Source organism: Neltuma alba, unplaced genomic scaffold (genome assembly GCF_004799145.2).
Source record: "Neltuma alba isolate B1F8T4 unplaced genomic scaffold, ASM479914v2 tig00012278_pilon, whole genome shotgun sequence".
Lineage (NCBI taxonomy): Eukaryota > Viridiplantae > Streptophyta > Magnoliopsida > Fabales > Fabaceae > Neltuma > Neltuma alba.
The window spans coordinates 64,341-87,520 of NW_021636799.1; the positions used below are offsets into that span (position 1 = coordinate 64,341).

General features: G+C 32.7%; 2 protein-coding genes across 5 annotated transcripts; one reads left to right on the top strand and one right to left on the bottom strand.

Annotated features, from left to right (window-relative positions):
- Positions 1 to 3,158: 3,158 nt before the first annotated feature.
- Positions 3,159 to 9,335, top strand: LOC114725787 (methionine aminopeptidase 1B, chloroplastic). Of its 4 annotated transcripts, none has more exons than XR_003738444.1 (11): positions 3,159 to 3,313; positions 3,811 to 3,892; positions 3,966 to 4,203; positions 5,199 to 5,360; positions 5,445 to 5,486; positions 5,914 to 5,985; positions 6,083 to 6,162; positions 6,772 to 6,869; positions 7,355 to 7,402; positions 8,839 to 9,125; positions 9,234 to 9,335. XR_003738444.1 is itself a non-coding variant. In XM_028912348.1 (10 exons), the coding sequence occupies exons 1-10, from the start codon at positions 3,178 to 3,180 to the stop codon at positions 8,982 to 8,984; spliced, it is 1,104 nt and encodes a 367-aa protein (XP_028768181.1). In that variant the 5' UTR covers positions 3,159 to 3,177; the 3' UTR covers positions 8,985 to 9,335. The 4 variants fall into 4 exon arrangements, 2 of the variants coding, with proteins under 2 accessions (XP_028768181.1, XP_028768182.1); XR_003738445.1 differs by having other exon boundaries at positions 9,254 to 9,335; XM_028912348.1 differs by having other exon boundaries at positions 8,839 to 9,335.
- Positions 9,336 to 14,862: 5,527 nt separating this feature from the next.
- On the bottom strand, positions 14,863 to 17,265 carry LOC114725786 (zinc finger protein WIP6-like). The gene is made up of 5 exons (XM_028912347.1): positions 17,138 to 17,265; positions 16,792 to 17,062; positions 15,762 to 16,223; positions 15,368 to 15,410; positions 14,863 to 14,885 (listed from the first exon to the last, which is right to left on the bottom strand). The coding sequence occupies exons 1-5, from the start codon at positions 17,263 to 17,265 to the stop codon at positions 14,863 to 14,865; spliced, it is 927 nt and encodes a 308-aa protein (XP_028768180.1).
- Between the last annotated feature and the right edge of the window lie 5,915 nt (positions 17,266 to 23,180).

Consider the following 23,180-nt stretch of genomic DNA (forward strand, 5'->3'; position numbering starts at 1 on the left):
GTTTTAAAGAATAAAAATGAATACTACATCTTTTTTGGGTCAATAACATATTCTTCCTTGTGTGTATATATTTGATGATATGTATAATTAATTAAATTATATAACCTCCGGTCCTTAATATAAGACTCTATTTGATTTTTATTTTAGTTCTAAATATAAGACCCCAATCCACTTTGTCTCTCATATTTATGTACTACCTCCGGTCCTAACTATAAGACCCAGTTGACTTATTTGAGGAGATTAAGGAAGTAAGTTAAGTTAGTTATTTGTAATAAATAAGTGTTGTCATTCCTGAAAAATCCTTGCTAATTAAGTACTCCTCCGGTCCTTATTATAAGACCCCATTTGACTTTTTATTTGGTCCTAATTATAAGACCCCAATCCATTTTGTCTCTTATATTTATGCATTTTTTTCCAAGATAATCCTTCTAATAATGATAGTTTTAGCCAATATACTTAATTAGCAAGGATATTTTAGGAATGACAACACTTGTTTATTATAAATAACCAACTTAATTTACTTCCTTAATCTCGTCAAATAAGTCAATTGGGTCTTATAATTAGGACCGGAGGAGTATATTGGTTATAACTATCATTATTAGAAGGAGTATCTTGGAAAAAAATATATAAATATGAGAGAAAAAATGGATTGGGGTCTTATAATTAGGACCAAACAAAAAGTCAAACGGGGTCTTATAATAAGAACCGGAGGTAGTATTTTTTTTAAGGTGGTCTTTTTAATAATAGTAGTTCTAGCTAATACACTTGATTAAAAAAGATATTTTAAGAAAGACGATATCTATTTATTACATGTAGAATATCTGTTCAGGGTTGAATATTATTAATGCTCCCATCATTTTTTTTTTTGACCGGAATGCTCCCATCATTTTCACAGATAAACTTCTAAATGAGTTACGTTAAACAGCTATCAAGCGGTCTTCGTCTTTGGCCTCATCAAGCGGTCTTCGTTCTTGGCCTCATCTTTTCAATTCCACAGAGATTAATGTGGATCGTCCAGAAGCTTCATGAAAAGATCAAAAGGTCCCACATTAACTCAGACTTGTTGGTCAAGTCATGAGTATAAATTATGTGATCCTTAACATTTGTAAATTACTCGTCTAGATCTTATTTATATGAACATTTACAACTGGATGGACTATTTTTTTTTCCCCGGTTAATTAGATGGCATCCTAAAATATTTTCCTAGGTATGTCTAATAGTCGAAAGTATTCTTATATTCCTTAATATAAAACCTAATTAACTAATTTGAATAGATTAAGAGTGTTAGTTAAATTAATTAATATGATATATTTTTTCTAAAATATTCTAAATATCTTCCTTAATTTCTTCTCCTACTTGGTTATTATTAGGGGAATATCAATAGAGTTAATGTAAAAAAAATTAATAATAATGTGAAATAGGTCTTATATGTAAAACTAACAATAAATCTATGATTAGCTCCTATATTAAGGATAAGAGGAGTATTTCGTAGTTCATCTAATACCTTTAAATATTTTTCAAGTATATTCAATACTATAAAGCATTTTATAATTCATCTAGCACTTTAAAATATTTTTCTAGATATTTTCACTGCTACTCTGTGATTCGTCCGGCACTGCAAAGGATTTTTTAGATGCCAAAAATGAACCATAAAATATTCTTAAGATGTTAAACATAGAAAAAAAAATGCTTTTGAACGCTAAACAAATCTTAACCCTACTTTTTTTTTTTTTTCAAGAAACAAAATCCACAGAAAAAGGACTGGGGGTGGGGGAGGGGGGGAGGAGGCTCCCCAAAATGCACGTTAACGTTTGGCATAGAAAAATCAAAAACCGTATTGACGACGAGTTCAAGTCAAGCAGTGGCCTGGTGGTGTGTGTACATGAGACGTCACAAATTAAAACGAAAGGGTCCCACATGAAGGTGTCGCCATTGTTTGATGTTTCTTCATTGTGGTCAGGTCTTCTATTAAGCATGGGGACAGAGAAGAGAAGCACACCACACTTGACTGCTTCACTCGTACGCCTATATTAGTACGTCACAGTGAAGATGCTTCCCTCCCCACAGACTTTTTTATGTTTCTCTTCAAAGTCATCACACATTTCTGCATGTTACGTTCAACCTTACTTTTTTAGTTCTTAATATAAGATCTATTTAACTAATTTGATTAAATTAAAAAAGTTAGGTAAGTTAGTTAATTATAAGAAATGTGACACGTTTTTTTTAAAATACCATAGTCATCTTTCTTAATACCCCATCTTCTTCTTCTGCTTGATTATGGTTGAGGGAGTATCCATAAGAGTAATTTAGAAAAAATTGATAAATATGAGAAATGGGTCTTATATTTAGAACCAAAACTAACTCAATAATTGGGTCCTATATTAAGGACCAGAGGAGTATTATATAATTATTTCCGTTCCTTGATATAAGAACTAGTTGATTAATTTGAGTAGATTAAATAAATTAATTTAGTTAGTTGTTTGTAATAAATAGGTGTATTAGCTAGAATTTGATGAAACTTTTTAACATGTACAACTACTATAAAGATTATCTTAAAACAATGAATAAATATGAGAAATAAAGTGAATTTAAGTCTTATGTTTAGGATTAAATTTAATACTGCCTCTGACCCTTAATAGAAGACCTCATTTGATTTTTATTTTATTCTTAAATATAAGAAACCAATCCACTTTTTTTTTTTCATATTTGTTCATTTTTTTTCCAAGATAATCCTTCTAATAATAGTAGTTATAGTCAATAAATTTGATTAACAATGATATTTTAGGAAAAGCAACACCTATTTATTACAAATAATTAACTTAACTTATTTTTTTAATCTATTTAAATTAATTAATTAAATCTTATATTTAAAATTAGAGGTATTATTAAAGTAGCTCTTATGTTAAGAAATCGATTAGGAGAAAAAAAGAGGTAGTAATATCGATTACTAGGCCTGAACATTTGGGTTTTCTTTTCTGGTGGCAAGAAAGAAGAAACATTTGGGTTTCTCGGCATATTAACAAACTGTCCAAGATGTTTTTAAAAAAGAACATCAATTATTGGGCTTTGTTGGAACGGCCCATAAGCCCAGTTCGGAATCGTAATTTCATTCCGAAGTTCAAATAAAAATCCCTCTAATTCCATTATCCGCTTTCTGGTTATCGGTCCTTGAGGAAAATGGCGCTCACTTCTTCAATGTCTCATAGTGCAATTCTGAAACTGTCTTCCTCCACGCATGGCGAATCGTCTTCTTCGTCAAGTTCTACTCTTTTCATGGGAGCTCCGATTTCCTTGTCGCGCTCTACGCTTTCTGGTTCGTCAGTTCACCTTGAAGCCTGTTTTTTAAAAGTAGAATTTTATAACGGAGAAGATTTTTTTTCCCTTAGGAGTAGCCTTAGGTTTCGAACTACAAATGTAGTGAAAGAAAGTGGTTATTTTTTCCTGTTTAAAATCAATGAGAGTTCACTGAATTATTGCATTGCAAGGCTTCTGATGCCTACTAGTTCACAACTTAAGCACCGTTGAATTATTCCTTCGGGGCGTTTGGTAGGTAGGTGTTCCAATTGCTGAAGTATTATGATATGAAAGCCTATTTGTTGCAGACCTGCTGATCTGGCTGCAAAATATATGAAATATCCAGGATCTGGCGTGTTGATTATTGCATTGCCAATATCTTGAATCTTTAATTTGTCATATATCTCGTATGCAATTATATTGCGAGTAGGATTTCGAGTACTTGAAGGATTAGGATGCTCACTTGCTATATGCCACTGGTGTAATTAACACGCTTTATGAATTTTCATGTTCCAGGAAACCAATCACTTCATAGAAAACAACTTGTGGTTTTCTCTAGGAAGATGTCAGGATTGGAGGAGGCCATCAGAATCAAAAGGTAGGCATACATGTTTGTAGTTGAGTTATGCTCTGTGGTTTATGTTTCTAACCCGTTACTCAATTATATGTAGAGCACGCGAGCTTCAAGGTGGGGCAGAGGTCAAGAAAAGGCCTCCATTGAGGCGGGGTAGAGTATCACCACGTCTCCCTGTCCCTGACAATATACCGAAGCCTCCTTATGTTGGTTCAAATACATTGCCCGAAATTTCAAGTGAGTATCAAATTCATGATTCTGATAGCATTGCTAAAATGAGGGCTGCTTGTGAGCTTGCGGCTCGTGTCTTAAACTATGCAGGAACTTTGGTTAGGGTAAGATTTTCGCTTTTCAGTTTATTTTGTAAATAACTGATTTGATGTTACCTACTTTTGCGTGTGGGAGTTCATTTTGATCATCAAGTGATTACTTCAAAATTTAATCTCTATGTACAAATTTCTGTGTCTAATGCATGGTTTTGGCTTGTTAAGTAATAATTTTGTTTCACACTTGAGTACTTGAAAATGTTGACATTGGATTCCATCATCATAGTTATTGACCTTGTCATGAATATGAAATATGTTACTAGAGCTAACGATTTCTTGAAATCATATGGTCATAAATGTATGAGCATGAGAATGACATAATCTATTGAAGTTATTCCTGATCCAAAGAAGTATTTAAGCTGATGAGATTTGCATATGCTTCCAACCTTCAGCTACTTAAATTCTGAAAATATTGAAGATAGAAGCAAATATAGAATTCTAAGTATGTGTGCGATAGATAAGCGTGGTGGCACAAAGCCATATATTAAATTGGGTTTACTAGATGTGAGTTATCTACTTCACTCTAGCCTCTGTAAGTTAAATACTTTGGTGAAATTTGATGTTTTGAATTTGTTTGACACCATAGAAGATGAGTAGTATATATGTGGCTATGTGCTATTTGGGGGAAAAGGAAAACTTACTGCCAGTGATCTTTACCATTTAATCATCTTTCTAACAAACTTGTTTTTCTAGTCTTACAGAGGTATTCTTTATGATATACAGAGGAATTGGTGAGTCCTCCTAAGTGGATGCTTCTCTTATTCATGTTGAATGGATCCTAGTCCTTGTGTCCTATTCTATTGGATTATTTCATTTTTCATTAAAAAAAAAAAAGAGAATGGTTGAGAAGTTGCAACCAATAATGATTGCTTATGTCTGTTATGTAGTGAATGTTATTTGTTTAACTACAAATGTGTCCTTGTAATGTTTTGCCATGATTTCTTGTCATCTCTTCATTGTGCACCACTTTCTCTGTTTGACTTGGACTTGGCTTATATTTTCAGCCTTCTATAACGACAAATGAAATTGATAAAGCAGTGCAACAGATGATAATTGATGCTGGTGCTTATCCCTCACCCCTTGGATATGGTGGATTTCCAAAAAGTGTGTGCACATCTGTTAATGAGTGCATGTGCCATGGAATACCTGATTCCCGGCAGTTACAGGTTTTGCAAGCCTTAATTTCCCTTTTGGCCTCATCCTTAGCATGCATATGATTCATAACTAATTTCAGTTTTCATTATTTGCAGAACGGTGACATTATTAACATTGATGTGACGGTCTATCTGAATGTAAGCTTCTCAGTTTTTATGAGAATTTAGTCAGCATTACTTGAACCCTCAACCTGATTTAAAACAGCTCATTTGTTGACAGTCCTAGCACTTAATGTGGCTTCTTTTTAGTGTTTAGCTCAGTAGTTAAGGAACATTTAAGGAGTCTGTCTCATGCATGTGAAATGGAATTGTAGGGTTTTATTATATGATGCGACGTACTACTATAATAGTTGTTTGAAACTTCGGGCCTGTCTATTGGGTACCATGCTGATTGCAAGATTGCAAATATTCTCTCCTTTTCTTCTTACTCTGAGGTAGATTAAATTCATAAAATACTAAAATAACGCACTTAATTGTATAAGCTGAATGTCTTTCATGGTCTTATGATATAAGCATGCTATTTTTAGTGACCAAATTATCTGATGCGATATTTATTGCGTGTTAGGGATATCATGGAGACACATCAAAGACATTTTTCTGCGGGGATGTAAGTGATGCTATGAGAAAGCTTGTTAAGGTAAGTGTTTGTCAGCTGACGTATGTTGCATTAAGTGGTATCTTATGCAAAGATTTAGGTTATGCATTGACCACACTATTTTGTCCTATGTCGATAGGTAACTGAAGAGTGCATGGAAAGGGGAATAGCTGTTTGCAAGGATGGTGCTCCTTTTAGAAAAATTGGGAAGAGAATCAGGTACATTTGTAGGGTCATTATAAAGACAAACCTACAATGTTCTATATTCGTGAAATTGCCAGCATTTATCTTGCATTGCTTGTGAAATATGTTTCCCATTTATTATTGAAGAACAATGTTGTTTGCCAAGAGAGAGAACCTGTTAACATGACATGTATGGCAATGTGTTCCTTCTCCAATGAGAATTAAGAATAGATAAAGACACTAATTAAACTTCCTGGAGCCATCTTTAATAACACCAAATTCTATTCTGAAGCATTTACCAAGTCCATTACGGACTAGATATGGGGTTGGAGGATAACTAATAGAGGATAACTAAATAAGGCTTTAATAAAATCTATTCCTAATGGAACAGAAATAGCCAGCGGACTAATCTCGAAAATAAAAATACAATGGCACATGAGAACAGAAGATTCTAAAGAAGGCTCTTTGAAGCTACCATTGCCTGCCATCCAGCGCACCTACAGTAGCGCATGTGACACTAGCACCTGCGTAGCTTCTCTCTGTTGTATATCTAGCAGTGAGATGTGTTTCTTTGATCAACTATACAGTTGATTTTTTTTTGGGTCATATTTTGAGCTTTTCCCTTACTTTTGAAACATTTCTCAGTGAGCATGCTGAAAAGTATGGCTATGGTGTAGTGGAGCGTTTTGTTGGTCACGGTGTGGGAACGGTTTTTCATTCCGAGCCAATAATTTTTCATCATCGTAAGTGAACTATCATCTGTATCATATTTTTCTCCTGTTGCTTTTACTCTCTTGCAATGGTAGCCTGCCTAACAAACAAATCCTGTTAACTTGCACGTTTGTATCTTGTTTTTCCTACGATTTATGCTAATAACTCTGGTATTCTTAAATTTTTAATAAAGTGTGCTATGAGGGCCTTGGTTATTGGTAAAGCTAATTTGCAACATTTAAGTCGGAAAATCATTTCATTTTCAACATTGATGGGGTCTGATCTTTCCATAGAAAAATTTCTGCTGATCAGTAAAGTTGAAAGGCTGGTAAATTAGCATTTGGCTTGTATTTTAGTAATTGACTTATTTTTTATTTTCTAAGAAATGATATAATCTACAAAAGGACCAAAAACAGCATTTAATATGGCATCCCGTCTGTGTTCTAAAAACTATCTGTCTTAGTTACTAATCTATTATTTTTTAAGGAACTTATATTTTTATTTCATTGCTTGACAGGTAATGACAAGCCTGGGTGTATGGTTGAAGGTCAAACATTTACCATAGGTAAGTCTATGATTATTTTTACCTAGAAACTGAAGTAATCATCTCTAACCGAAGTTATTCCTTTGGTATTGCTCTAATTTATTTCTTAACTATCCTTTCCTTTTAGACCAGTGGTTTTGTTGGGGTTGAGTGATGGCTCTTGTATAGTGTTTTAGATGATGAGTGGGGACTCTGGGCAGGGAATATTTTTTTGTTGAGATTTTCCCCAATATCTGCTCTCTCATTCTTTTCCAGTTCATAGGTAGACCACCAGCGGGAGGGTTCATTCCAGAAACAGAAATGAGGGCTGTTATGGGACAATGGGTTGTTTGGGGCAGTATGCCTTGGACGAATAACAACAGACTGGGGATGGAAATAGTAAAGGATGATTGTATGTGCTGTGAGTGTTCATGTTCACCCCAAACGTAAGTTAGTTGAAAGAGAACAAGTTAGGCAGAATTTCAGTATCTCAAAGAGGTCTTGAATCTTGATTCTCTGGAGGTAGGAGGTTTTTCTTTCTGGTTCTATTCGTTTTTCTTAAGATGCAAACTTCGAATAATGGAGTCATGGCCAAAAACAAAAATAATGAAACAATCGAATGATGGAGCTTAGCTTGGCCATGACATGGAATGTCAAAAATTGTATAAAACTCAACTCTGCTTACCCTATCACTGGAAAGAATGCTTAGCATTAGCACTACTATCTCAAAGCATGTAAGCTGATGAAGACGGGGGCCACAATATGAGAGCAGATACCGCAACACAATAAAATTAAAACCCTTCGCATGCATGCCTCTTGAAATGTCGAATGCCTAATTTTTTAGTGCGCATTAATCCCACTTTTATTCCTTGCTGCCATTTCTGCAGGGGTTCTTTCTTTTTTTCTTATAATTCAATCATCAGAACATTATAGTTATAACTAACTTGACTCCCAAGCATTAGACAGAATCTGAGAAATAAGTTGTTTTATTAACCATTTGTTAATAGTATGTTTTGCTGTAGATTTTAAATATTTTATATTGATCATGATATTGATTCAATGCTATGTCTCTCTATACCTTTCTTATATTTCCATGCACATCTTCTGATTCATGTTCAATTTCTTCATCATCAAGCTCTACACCATAATTTCTGTCATGGTATTTGGTGATCTTTGTCACCTCTTTCCTCACATCCCTTGTGTCATAGCTAGAAATGAGAATCTCAAGCTAACTGATTTGAGACTTCAGTATGAAAGCTTTAAATTCTCAATGGTTTGAATCCTTGTTAGAAGAAGCGATCTCTTGCATATAACGTAGGCATGATAACAAGACACAGGTTGCTTTCTTAACGTATTGAACGAGTTGGGCAGTGCTTGAGTCTCTCATTGTTGCCTCTCAAATTGTCTTAACGTATTGAACGAGTTGGGCAGTGCTTGAATCTCTCATTGTTGCCTCTCAAATTGTCCCTCCACCGCAGAACCTATCCTTACGATGGGAAGCATCGAGTGCATTACATGGCCAGACAATTGGACAACAGTGACTGCTGATGGGAGTCCAGCGGCTCAGTTTGAGCACACAATTTTGATCACTAGGACTGGAGCAGAAATTTTGACTACCTGTTAAATTCTGACAAGATCATGTGATTTTGAATGCTACGTGGGTCATTAATTAATTGTAAATAACTTGCCTCCTTTCTTCCGGTTCTGGTGAGAGCTATATAGGAAGGCTAGGCCAGACCCATGGAGATAGAGACACCACAGAGTAGTGAGTACCATCTTCTCTTGTGCATATGTATACGTATAGATTCATTCAATGTATGAATATTATTGTCTCTGTCAAAAACACAGAGATATCTGAGATGTGATTTTTTAGTTTTACATTTATTGTGTCAGCAAATGCATGAGTTTGCTGCTGCTAAACAGTGGAAACTTGCAATAATGCATTTTGGAGGGTTGCTGATCCTATTTGAGTAGCTCTGCAGAATAGACCTGCGCTGCAGATTATGATGCAGTGGTCAACACATAAATTCTGTTTATGTTGCAAGCTGAGGTCTCATGCACAACACTGGATTTTTAACTCATGCTGGAGATGATAATTTAAGCATTTATGTACTTGCACTTTTTGTATGCAGATTTTGTTAAAACATGTGATGATCTTTGAAAAAGAAAAGAAGAAAAGCTTAATGCAACTCAATAAATATATGAAAGAAAATTGAGAAAGAATGCCCGCAACGCTTTATTCATGCCTTATGAATATTTTCATCCTGTAAATTTTGTATTTAAATATATGGATATTGATTTCAGCTTCACATGTGAATTTTATACAAAATTATTTTACAATGAAAAAAGTAGGATGGGAAGAATGAAATCATTATTTGCCTCGATGAGAAGACATTGATATCAAATCGAGAACTTTTGTTTCATGTCTTAATTTTATTTTCGTAATTTCCCTTCCTTATGTTTTGTAAATCAAATGTCAAAAATTTTATTTTATTTTATCAGAATGTCAAGTTTCTATCACGTGGACAAATTTATGCATTTTCAAAGTGATATAAAATTGGATATAAATCATATTTTATCAGTTGACATAAAATGTTACTGTTTATATTGGTTGGAAAAATTATTTTCCCCAGCAAAAAGAAATTATATATCAAATTTAGACAACATTTGTGCATGCGCATTAAAAGGGATTACTTCTAGGGGAAAATATTCTAAAAGATCGAATTTTTTTAAATGTTGAATGATTGAGTTTTTGAAATTATTTTAAAGGGGTAAGGTCATTTTTTGAAAATAAATAAATAAATAAATTATGATCACCAAAGTATCCTTATTATCTGGATTATAGTTTTGATTTAGTTGTAACTTGTAGTGGTAAATTCTCATATTAAAATTGTAAATTTGTATTCATTGATTCTTAAATATTCATACTTAAACACATAATTCACGTTCTTTATGTGTATTTAGTACTTAAAGAATTCAAATTTACAATCCCTATTACAAGAATTTACAATTCAGAGTTACAAATTTAATATTTTTTTTAGGTAGATATGGACCATGTCCTTCAAAGTACCAATGGGGATTAAGTCTAGCGGAAAGGGCTAGTCTCTCACAACGTGACGAACCAATGTTCGAATCCTGTACCCACATTTAGTATCCGACAGTGCCTCGAATAGGATTGCCTCCAATAGGAGGATACCTATGCTTTAGCAAAAAACAAATAACATTTTATTTCGTCTATAATTTCCCCTATATACTTCCAGTCTTGAGCCACTATCCAATATTTGATAATTGGTTGTGTGTATGTTAATTTTTTGTATAGTTTTGAAAGTTTGGATAAATTGAGTAATAATAGCATTCTAATCGCATCGATCCAATAATCATTTGCAAAATCATTTATACATATTTACTAATAGAATTATCATCTTAATATGATTTTCGAAGAGTTTTGCAACTCCTTACAATTAATCACTTAAAAAAGTGCTTTTATGCAAATCAAAACAAAATTTTTCTCATATGTTCATCTTGTATACCGTAAAATTACTTTTAAATATTTCTACAAGTGTTCTTTTAAGCCTTACGATCACCCGATCAAGTTTTCAAATCTATATAAAATTCTAATTAGCCAAATTAAATGTTAAAAACTCACGTACGTCTTTCATTTTATGAACAATAGTACCACCATGACATAATTACGACACTGGTTTGCTGCTGCAGCAACTGAAAAACAACACACTTTCGGTATCACGCGAGGCGATCCAAAGCAAAAAGAAGAGCATAATCAATTATTTTAATTAATCAGATACATAACTTTTTGCATTGCAAAAGTCCTTTTATCTGCAACCAAAAAAAAAAAAAAGTACCTGAGATTCAAAAGCTCGCCGGATAGCAAAGTGGTGGGATCATATAATCTCTTGAACAGATATATATATTTGCGAGGAGAGGACAGTTTAAGTTGAGAAGCTCTGTGAAAGAGTGTACATACATACTCAGAAAACAATTGTAGTAATCATAATAGGGCTACGGGTATTTTTGTCCTAAAAATATTAGCAAGGAGTCATGAGTATTTGAAAATTTTAATGAATTAATATTGGGAGAATTACAATGAGTCCTAATTAAGAAAAATAATTAAAAAACAAGTTTTACAGGTTGTCATTCTCACTATAAGACTTGTTATAATAGGTTGTTGAGGTTGTTATTGGGACCTTTGGGTAATTATTTTTCTTCTGTGGGACTTGGTTATAATTTCCCCATTAATGTTACTCCGGAACTGTTAAAAAGGTAGTCATGTTACTTTTCACGTTAAAAATATTGATGATCAATGTTAATTTTATTAATATTTAATACAATATCGCTTCATTTTTAATGTACTTCGTGAATACTTTTAAGATAAAAACAATTATTAAAACAAATCACTTTATTCAAATGTCTTGGTACTTAGAAAAAGATTGATCAACGATATTGCTGCAGTTATGCCCAATCAACACAAAAACTTGTCAGTCATCTATGAAAAAACAAAATTTATTTGTTGGTTGCATTGTACCATAAGATACAAAATCTTGTTTGTTAATATATGAGACTGACAAGTTTTTCGTAATGTAATGTATGCCAATTTTATAGGCATAGCTTTTGAGGACTTTACGTACAGATATTGCAGTACGACTACATGTTGTGATGATGCACACATTTCAGAATGGCGTATGATCATTAATTAGTTTGTGACCTAATTTTATCTTTATTCACATCCATCACAAGCTAATTAATTACCATCTTTCTCAATATAAGAATTAGGTAATTAATTTTAAAATATTTTAAAAAATTATTTAAGTTAATTATTTGTCATAAATAGATATTGATCTTTTTAAATTATCATCCTCAATTATGAGTATTTAGTAATTAGAATTATCTCTTGATAGGAACTTCTTATAATTAATAGGGATATTTTAAAAATCAAAAAAACAAATTAATGTGAATTAAGGTATATTTGAGATTAAATTTAACTCTCAATTAGCTTTTATATTAACCACAGGAGATATTATTTTTGTGATCTCATGTTTATTGATATTGTAGATTCTCATTTTGGGGTCTATCGACTCCATTATTGCGTTGTTATTTGGACTTTGAATAGCTATTCCATTTAACTAGCTGCAGTATTTGCGTGGCACGAAATCTGCTCTTATAAATGAATTTTATTGTACTACTTCTCATCTTTAATACTACCTCTGATTCTATTTATGAGAGCTAGTTGACTAATTTGAGAATATTAAGGAAAGAAGTTAAAGTTAATTATTTATAATAAATAAATGTTGTCATTCCTAAAATATTATTATTAATCAAGTGTACTGACTAGAACTATTATTGTTAGAAGGACTGTCTTGAAAAAAAAAATATAAATATGAGAGACAAAGTGAACTATGGTCTTATATTTAGGACCAAAATAAAAGTCAAATAAGGTCTTATATTAAGGACAGGAGGTAGTATAAGGACTAGTTTGAAATTTAATTTAGTTCTAAATGTAAAATCTGAATCCACTTTGTTTTCAATATTAATTTATTTGGCCCTTAATCGTTAGGTACTACAGATTAAAAAAGCTATTTTAGTTAGTTATTTGTAATAAGTAAATGTTATCCTTCCTAAAATATTCTTATTAATTATGTGTATTTGAATTATCTATTGATAGTAATTTATTAATATATGTAACTACTATATGAATTAATCATGTGTGTCTAAATTATGCTAATAGTAATTCCTTAATTATTTATAGCCTATTTTTCAAAAACATATATCAAGGCAATAAGGTGGGACACCACGTGATGTGAGAATCTCAAAAAATGCAAACCGTTAACTGTGATATAATACAAACATTGTGTAGGACAAAATACTTTTTGAGTGTATATGTAGACTTTAAATTTGAAGATGCCACTTTATATATAAGTTGAACAATAATATAGAGTATATAAAATGAATTTCAAAATACATAAAAATTTTCGTTATTTAAGCTAAGTGCAGTGCTTCGAATACAGAGCTAAAGATCCACAAGAGAGAAAAGGAAGTGGAATTGCTATATATATCTAACATAAAATTAGGTTCATGGTTTGCTATAGCTTGAGAGAAAGTGAGCCTCAGAGTAAAGATAAGGTTGATGCCATATGACTTAGAAATCACAAGTTCAAATCGTAAAAACAGCCTCTCATTGACAAAGATAAAGCTTCGTATATCTGTGCTCAGACTCCACCTGGTGAGAGCCTTTCGCAATGAACTTTCTAAATATAGGTTAAGGATAAAGCATGGGGCCATGAACAATGAAAACAAAGGAAGATCAATGCAGGGGCATTATTAAGAACAAGCATTATTCATGATAAGTGGCACTACATTCATAAATGATAATGTTGTGGACAATTGGTGCAGCTAATTACATGTGTGTGCTTAGGTTAAAAAAATACATATTTCAGTTTTTGTTTAAAGACAGTATTTTATTATATATATTTAGCAATTTGGATATGGTCGTTTAATGAGAATAATTTAAAAATAAAATTTCAATTGAGAGTACAAAGGATTGAACCATTAAAAATATGGGGAAATATCTAAGGACTTGAATATTAAAAAATTTAAGTTAAAATATCTTTAAAACCACAATTATTTTCAAATATTAAAGTCATTAAATATTAATTAGGGAATTCATTATTAAATTAAGGATTCTAGTTCTATATTTGAAAATTTTGCTACTAATTACGTACTCAAAATGGTAATTTCCTTAAAATCCAATTATATCATTTTTTTTTTCTTTTTCAAATATAGCAGTAAATTCCTTAGAAATTTACGCAAACTTTATTCTTTAAAGTAGCTAGAGTGCAACATGTACATTTGCTTGGAGCCTAAAATAAGTTGCGTTACGTTATTTATGGCTCTTGTACATTACCTTTCTACAGTTTTGATATGTAATGTTAATAATTCTAATCCCAAATATTATTTAGACTAAAATTTTGAGATCTATATTTTGAAATACAGCTTTCTCTCTTTTTTTTTAGAATAATCATATGACTGCGTATATAACAGGGAGGATTGTTATAAAATTCAAATAAGAAACATAATTATTAAAAAGTCCAATGATGATAACAGAACAACTTGCAATGACAAGTTTCAGAATAGTAAATAACAATTGTTTACTTATCATTGAGACTTACTAATAATTATTTTCTTTAATTACTTGGACCTCACTATAATGTATAATATCTGTGAGGAAAAAGCTATAGGGTAAGAAATTAATTAATTTCTTTGAAATCCAAGCGTTGAGAGTATAGGTGAAGAAATGAACTCCATGGTCTAAACAGACAAAATAAATGTTGCAAATAGCTAAACGAAGAAGACATATATAACGGGGACAATTATAATAAAGTCTTAAAAAATTTTCTAATAAATTTTAATGATAAGTGAGCAGTTTATTACTAACTTAAAATTGGTCAGCTCATCTTGTCATGAGAATTTTTTATAATTATATTTCTTATTTAAGACTTAATAGAAATTCTCCCTATATAATAAGTAATACAATTAGAATAATAATATAATAAATGATAAAGTTGATAGTAATGAAAATGTGAATGAATGGAGGTGGTGTCTGAAAAGGCAAAAGGCAGCCCTTTGGGTGAAACCCCAAAAACAGCAAAGTAGCAGTGGTCCATCGTTACCCCTCTCTGTCAGTCCCAGTCCTTCTGATCAAACTCTTTATTACTCTCACTCTTCTCCCTCTCCTTCTTACTCATTCATCCATATCATGTCTCCCCAAGCCCCTAACCCTAACCCTAATCCCTCTCTCTCTCCTCACTCTCTCTCTATCAACAGTGGAATCTGTGACTGCTCTTGTCTGCATGCATGTCTGCCCCCTTCTCTTATCTGCAGTCACTGAGTACTCTTGACCACCTTCACTATTCCTTCTCTCTCACTCTCTCTCTAATAATAATAATAATAATAAATCGAACTGCCACCTCCGGCATTTAATGCAAAGATCCTCACCTTTCATTTCATTGTTTGTCTCCTTCTCCTCTCTCTCTCTCTTCTCTCCCTCTCCCAACAACAGAGACAAACGTACACTCTCCAATTGATTATCCCAAATCTTATTCACCACGAAAAAGAAAAGCTTTAACCAACTCCTACTTCTCCTGCTATGCACCTTTCCTGTTAACCAGAAATCATATCAGACGCACATCCAACGCTTTGTTCTTCTGAATCCTTAATTAGGGTTTCAACCACACATAAACCAGCAGTAGTACCATGATGATATATATTTATATGAAGAAGTAGTACATTAGCGTTTTGATTTCATCACATAATTAAACTGTCTCGAGACTTGGGAGTTTCTCTAACATATGTATCAGAAGTAAATGGATGCATGATTTCCGCTGTAGACGAACACGTCACTGTTATTATCATCGTCTTCTTCCTCGTCTTCGTCTTCGTCGTCGACTTCTTCTTGGTGGTGGTGATCGCGGCTGTCGACGGTGTGAGCAGCGTGGCCGTCGCCGAAGGCCCGTACATGGTCTTTGAGGGATCTCTTGTGCTTGAAATCGGAGCCACAGATACAGAACCAGAGCCTGCCGCAGTTCTTCTCATGAGTCCTCCAATCTCCTCTCACGGCGAACGCCTTGCCGCACTTCCGGCAGCCGAACGGCTTCGCTCCGTGCTTCCGCTTGTAGTGTGTCTGAAGGGTTCTGAAATCCTTCAATGGCCTCGACCTTGGATGCTGGATGTTGTTCCGGCAACCTTCGGCGCAACAATAACATGGAAGTCTCAGAATCGAAGACGCTGGCCTTGCCCCTCTCAGAGATTCTGGGCCTTTCCTATACTGCGATCCATGTCCCCACATATGCATCTGCATTAATAATACAGTTAAGATTGTCGATCCATGTTGTAACACAAACAAATTGATCGAACTCGATGATAGAAAAAACACATGTTAATAAATTTGTGATTATAAAAATATCTAATAATCTCGTTACTTCAAAACGACTAGTCAAAATGATACTTCCATGGCTAAACTCTAAAAAGCTAGCTCTTTAGAGCCCTGGGACCCCAACATAATTATTTTGTGATTATAAAACAAGAGTGTCTGATAACTTCTTTTGCTGAAAAAGGTAATAATTAATAATAAATTACTCAAAAAATCGCGGGTCAAATCAGCATATCTGAACTCCCAAATTGGCAGGGAAAACCCCAGTCGAATAAACTGCTTCCAACAAGGATTATATAAAGAACATGAGAAGATCTTTTTTAAGAAAAAGTCGAGATCGATCACTACTTAGGTATAAAATCTTAATCCGGGTCCGTTAATTAACGAGCCAAGTCGACCTTTTACATAGACCAGGAGATGAATTCAAATGTGCCAGTACACTATAATTTTATTTTTGTTTGTTTTGCAAGTTGAATGGAGCAATGATTACCTGCATGTTGTTGAAACGGTTGAAGGTCTTGTTGCAGACAGAGCAAGAGAACTGGGTGGGCCCGATTAGGATCTGAGAAGGAGAAGGAATCCAATACTGACCCGGAACATGACCCGAAGAAGAACTCATTAATGGGTCGGGTTTGCCAGAGCTTGCAGCAGCGTTATTATTAGAGGCAGGAAGGCCGATATGAAGCGCGACGGTGACGCCAACATCAGAGTTAGGGTTTTGGTGGTGATGAAGAAGATGAGGATGATGGTGCAGAGATACGACGTCGTTGGATGAAGAGGATGTGGTAGCAGTAGTAGTGGGGTTCATGAGCTTGGAATAAGTATTATTAGTAAGGTGGTGGTGTTGGCCAGGAGGTCCAAGAGAGAGGGAAATGGAGTGTTCGTCGTCAAGCAGTTGTTCATCAGTAGCTTCCAGACATGTCGACGATAAGTAGGAGAAATTAGAGTACTGATGAGTCTGCATGGTGATCGATGACGATGACGGCGAGTAATTATTCCACGCAGAGACACAGCAGGTAGATAGAGAGAGAGAGAGAGAGAGAGAGAGAGAGAGAGAGAGAGTGGAAGTGTGAGAAAGCAAGTGGGGACGATGGAGGCTATAAATAAAGGAGCCTCTTGTGGCTGTGGATTTGTAGAGAGCTTTTAGGAATTTCATTTTCAATATTAACCCTACACCTTAGCTTCTTGTAATGTAGGTTTTACTTGTGTTAATAGTAGTTAGTACATATTATGTCCGGTCCTTAATATAAGATCTTATTTGAGTTTTATTTTGGTCCTAAATATAAGACCTTAATCTATTTTGTCTTTCATATTTATATTTTTTTTCAAAGTAATCCTTCTAACAATGATAGTTCTAGCCGATATACTTGATTAGTAAGGATATTTTAAGAAAGACAATATTTATTTATTACAAATAACTAACTTAACTTCTTTCCTTAATTTCCTCAAATTAGTCAATTAACTCTTATAATTAGGACCGGATGTAGTATATAGATTCTCAAGCATGCTTATTTGGGTAGGAAAAAAGAAGAGATCTTGGAGAATAGATATTCTCAAAAGCGCTTATCAATCCAGCTTCTCCTCAAACCAAAGTCTTGTATACCTCTCCAAAACATGATTTCTAGTTTATTAATCACTTTTTTTTTTGGGGTGTTCGGATGATTGTGGAGTAGTTTTGCTTGAAATGTGGATAATCATGCACCTTGAGTCAAGTGGCATAATAACTCCCTCTAAATAGGAGATCACAATCCCAATTAGAACTTGAGGCCCTTATTACCTGCCTTTCTCATTCAGAAAAGAAAGAAATAGGAAATGTATAGATTAAAAACCCGTTTATTAGTGAGTATTTAATTATAAAGAGGTTGTTAAAAGGTGAGAAGGGTCATAATAATATATATATATGTACAAGGTACTCCTTGACTCCTATCGATAAGACACTTTCAGTATGTTTAACACATATCAAGAAAAACCTTAAACTATATTAACTCTTCATTAAAATATATAACAACTTTTTAACTTTATCCTTGTTTAATGTATGTACATTTATAAAAATAACTATTTATACTATAATAAATGAATCACAAAATAACACACTTATACTAAAAATTTAATAAAATAACTTATAAATAGGGAAAAAAACCTTCTCTTTTTATCTGTATAAATAAGACCAGAGGTTGGCCTAAAGTGTGAGATGATGATGATGAAGAGATTAGGGTTATATATGGGTGCGGTGGCAATTGAATGGAGGAATTTGGAAAGGTGTGAGACGGGAGGAGACAAGGGAGCGGCAAAGAAGGAAAAAGGAATGCATTGAATAGCGCACCAAATACTTACAGTACCAAACCCCATCGATCACTACCCCTTCTCTTCTCTTCTCTCCTTCCACCTTTTATTTCATCTTCCTTTGTTTCTCATTTCTTATATAACTACACTGGCCCCACCCTTCGGATATATATACACATATATATTACAGAATAAGTGTGTGTTTGATTCGTCTCTCCCAATTGAAAATGGAATAAAAATCATTTACCATATAAGCTGATCTATGTTTGGATATAAAAACCTAGTAAACAGGAGTTATTTTTCATTCTAACATACGTACATCAGACTTGATTAAGCTAGTTTTTTGAGTTGATCCAAACAAGTACTACAAATTACAGTATCTCTCTCTCTCTCTCTCTCTCTAAAAGGAACTCACAGTCTCTGGGACACACAAACCCAAAAGTGAGAGTGAGCGAGCGATGCATAAGCACAAGTCTCTTTCTCTAATTCAGACAGACACAACAAAAACACAAAGCCACAAGCTGATGAGAGTGAATCATACCATAAAACGTACACAGTAAGTAGACATGGAGAACTGTAGATTGCGAGGCCTCTCCCTCTCTCTGTCTCTCTCTCTCTAACTTTTCTTGCCAAAAGGATTGATGATAGTGATAGTGATGGTGAAAAAGAGAAGTTACCTGCGTTGTGAAAATAATTACGTCTAAAGACACATCTCACACAGTTCCATTATCTCTTTAGGTTTAACTCATGGTTGTCAATGTCATATATATGGATGTCCATGATTTTATATATATATATATATATATATATATATGAATGTCTGTGCGTGTGTGTATGTGTATGCACCTGTACGTACCCTGATCATTCAAACTCATAAATATTATTATTATTACTCGTATCTTTTTCCCCTGAACATAATTCATGTTGCTTTCAAAACATGAAAGTGACTGTTGGATAAGTTTTACTTTATTATCTCCACCTTATGTATCAATCCATTTGATTCTTTTTCTCTTTTTGGCCAACATTATACTCTTCCGGTCCTTATTATAATACTTATTAACTAATTTGATTAGATTAAAGAAGTTAGGTAAGTTAGTTAATTATAAGAAAAGTGACACATTTTTCCTAAAACACCATAATCATTTTTCTTAATACCCCATCTCCTTCTTCTATTTGATTATGATTGAGGAAGTATCCATAGGGGTAATTTAGAGAAAATTAATAAATATGAGAAATGGGTCTTATATTTAGGACCAAAACTAACTCAAGAATTGGGTCTTATATTAAGGACCGGGGGAGTATATCAATATCCATGTAGCTGACTTCACCTAGTAGGATAAGGCTTATTGTTATTGTTGTATATATCAATATCCATTTGATTGAAACAAGACAAATTTTACAGGTTTAATAATATCAAATAATGGTGGACACATTTTAATTTGTTGAAAGCCAATCACCCAATGGCATGCTCTTATATATCAACGAGATCGATGACTTATGTCATTAATTACTTCAAAGAGAATCGCATACACACACACACACACATCTCATCTAATGAAAAGATTTAATTTGATGTTGATCATAGAGCCTAAAAATTTTATGCATCTAGCTTTAGTTTTCATTTAAGTATATAGACTATAAATAATGCATACCCTTTTTCACTTGTCATGAGGTTTTTTTTTTTTCATGCTAAACAAGAAAGAGACAAATTAAACACATGGGCCACACTTATGGGCCAGTGGGCCAAGCTCTGATTTGACAGCCCAAACCTAGGATTGTGCCATGCATTATTACTGTTAAATTCTATGGGAAAAATTACAAAGCACACAAAATTAAGTCATAAAAAATGGCGTATACGAGTAGTAATATTACAATCCCTAATCGTATTATAATGTTCGTCTACAAAGATACTTGTGAATCTCATGGAAAATAACAATAGTATGTTGTTATTTGTTATATATTTCGACTGTTTAAATTAAAATTTAGATGATCCAAGTAAATGCAAACTAATTTTAGGTCTAAATAATTCCATCATTTAAGTTATAAAAAAATTAAATGTATTAGATGCATCTTTTAGTGTCATTATTTTCTTATTAATTATTGAGTAAAGTAGCATTCAACACCTTAATGTTATTTTTTTGGTACTTCTAAAACCTAACATTATCCATAAATCATAAATAAAATTAAAGTATTGAATATGATGAAAAAATAACATCTAAAGGTGCTAGATGCATTAAGAAAAGAACATTACAGTGCTGAATTAAATAAAATTAGAATACTAGAAAATATCATGCATGGGAGATGCTACTTTAACCTTAATTATTTTTATTCATATCCCTAGGTTATTGGGTACAAAAGGTTGGCTAGTGATAGCTCTCAAAATAAAGTTAAAAGGGGCTGCATGGTTCACTGTTTTGTTTCTATTTGTGGAAGGGCCTTGATTTGATGTTTCCCTGAAATTTCCAAGCACATGCATGTTGGTCAAGTCTTCCTATATTTATTGGAAATCATGGAATCCTTTGTAGTTAGTACAAATGTACACAACTGCTTTTTTTATTACTATTTATATACATACCTATTACTAATTTAATTTAGATTTAATTATTATTAGGTCTAAATGCAACTAGTTTTCAGATACTACCACAATTTTTTTTGTATAGCTATCACATGTCTTTTCACTTCACTGAACTAAGGAACCTTTACTGATATCAATATATATTTTAATACCCATACAAATAGAAATCACATTTATTCAAATATATGATTGCAATGCAAATGAAAAACATATGTAATTTCAATATGCAAACTAAACATTTATCATTTACTCAAATAAATATTTACTCTCCATCTATTTTTTCAATCTATTATTTAATATTTAACACACAAATTAAGGGGGGAAACCTAATACGTCACAATTTAAATATACTCTTAATTATTTTCTTGAAAATTATAAACAATATCAAAATCTTAAGAACTATATACAGTTTTATTTAAAAAGAACAAAAATGAGAGGAATATTCAAATATGCACCAAAGAAGCAGTCAAACTCAAACTGGTACGACTGAAAACAGTGAAGTCTCAAACATTAGTTAGTAGTGTCATTTATTCACTGGGAAGATAAATTAAATGACAAGTACTTGGACCACATTAAACGCAGTGACGTAACGGCCTTATAACCGCAGCATCCAAGAGGGGAAAAAAAAAAGGGTCAGATCAAAAACAAAAAAAAAAAGAGGAAAAAAAGGGGGAACAATTTCCAAGAAATATGATCAAACATTAAACACGTTTATAATTACGTCATATAGTCTACATTCTGAAACTACCATGGATTCTATTAATTAATTAACTAAGTGCTTTTTCCGTACCGTGTCAAATCTTAAAAATAGTAATTTTCTCTCCATCATATGCTTCTGTCGATGCTTAATATAAAAGATATTTAACTAATTTAAACATATTAAAAATTTCAGACAAGTTAACTAATTATAATAATTGTAACGTGATCTCTAAAATGTTCTGTAACATTAGATTATACTTTCTTCGATTCAAAATATAAGCTAAACTTTCTTAAAAAAGTTATTTTTTTTTATAAGATAACATTCACTTTTATCCAAACATTTAATGAGTTTTTTTTCCAATTTTACCGCATATATTCTTTTCTTTTTTTAATTCATTTATTACATCTTTTACCTATTATCTTCATTAATAAGGGATATTAGGAAAAATAAATATATACCTTACACATTTATTATTTTAAATTGATTTTAATTAGTTTCTTGATAAACATAATAGATAAAGTTTAATTTATATTTTGAAACGGAGAGAGTATAAAGTAATTTGAAAAAATGATAAATATAATAAATTAAGTAAATTAAGATCTTATATTTAAAATCAAATTTAATCTCCAACTGGCTTTTATTTTAAGGATAAGAGGGAGTGTATTTTTATGAATTTTGTATATATTTCATATTAAATATTGATGTTAATAATAAAACTTAAAGTTGAGAGGCTTTCACCATCTTTCGTGAATTAGGTTATGGAAGATAGTAAAAGCGAGTGTAGTCAAGGAAGCAGAGACGACAAAGAAGACAAAGCTTCACAAAGAAACATAACATGAGCTAAGATTGTGTGTAATATATATATATATATATATATATATAATTAAAGCCATTGCCATATGAAGTGATGTGCAGAGATCAAAAGGGATTGAAGAACGAAAGAGAAGGGGCATAGAACTAGAGATAGAGACATTGGATTCTAAGAAGGAACTAATAGAAAACACAGAGAGACAGAGAGATATGAATAATAGAGTGATTAAATTACGTAGGTTGCTCTATATATTTGTAGCAAACTGACGTATAAGAAGGACAAGGGTTAAAGGCAGTGTAATATTTGAGAAAGGTATGGGAGAAAACTTGGGAGGAGAAAGCTCGAACGAGTGTTTTCCAAGAATGTTGTAAGTATAAGAAAGGAAATTAAAACTGGTTCAGATCAACAGTGGCATCTGATGCGACTTTGTCTTAGCCGCCATCATTGATCTGTCTCTCATAGACACGGACTCAGTCACCTTTTACTCATTCCTACGCACCTCTCGGATGT

Bases quoted from the DNA above. Each gene is read 5' to 3' on its own strand.
- LOC114725787 (XM_028912348.1), top strand. From the start codon at position 3,178: ATGGCGCTCACTTCTTCAATGTCTCATAGTGCAATTCTGAAACTGTCT. The intron at 3,314-3,810 runs GTTCGTCAGTTC...TTCATGTTCCAG, and splicing joins GTCGCGCTCTACGCTTTCTG to GAAACCAATCACTTCATAGA. The intron at 7,403-8,838 runs GTAAGTCTATGA...CCTCCACCGCAG, and splicing joins AGGTCAAACATTTACCATAG to AACCTATCCTTACGATGGGA.
- LOC114725786 (XM_028912347.1), bottom strand. From the start codon at position 17,265: ATGCAGACTCATCAGTACTCTAATTTCTCCTACTTATCGTCGACATGT. The intron at 15,411-15,761 runs GTCTACAGCGGA...GGAGAGGGAGAG, and splicing joins ATAATAACAGTGACGTGTTC to AAGAGAGAGAGAGAGGAGAA. The intron at 14,886-15,367 runs GTGAGGATCTTT...CTTATTATATAG, and splicing joins GACAAACAATGAAATGAAAG to GGAGAATTTCTATTAAGTCT.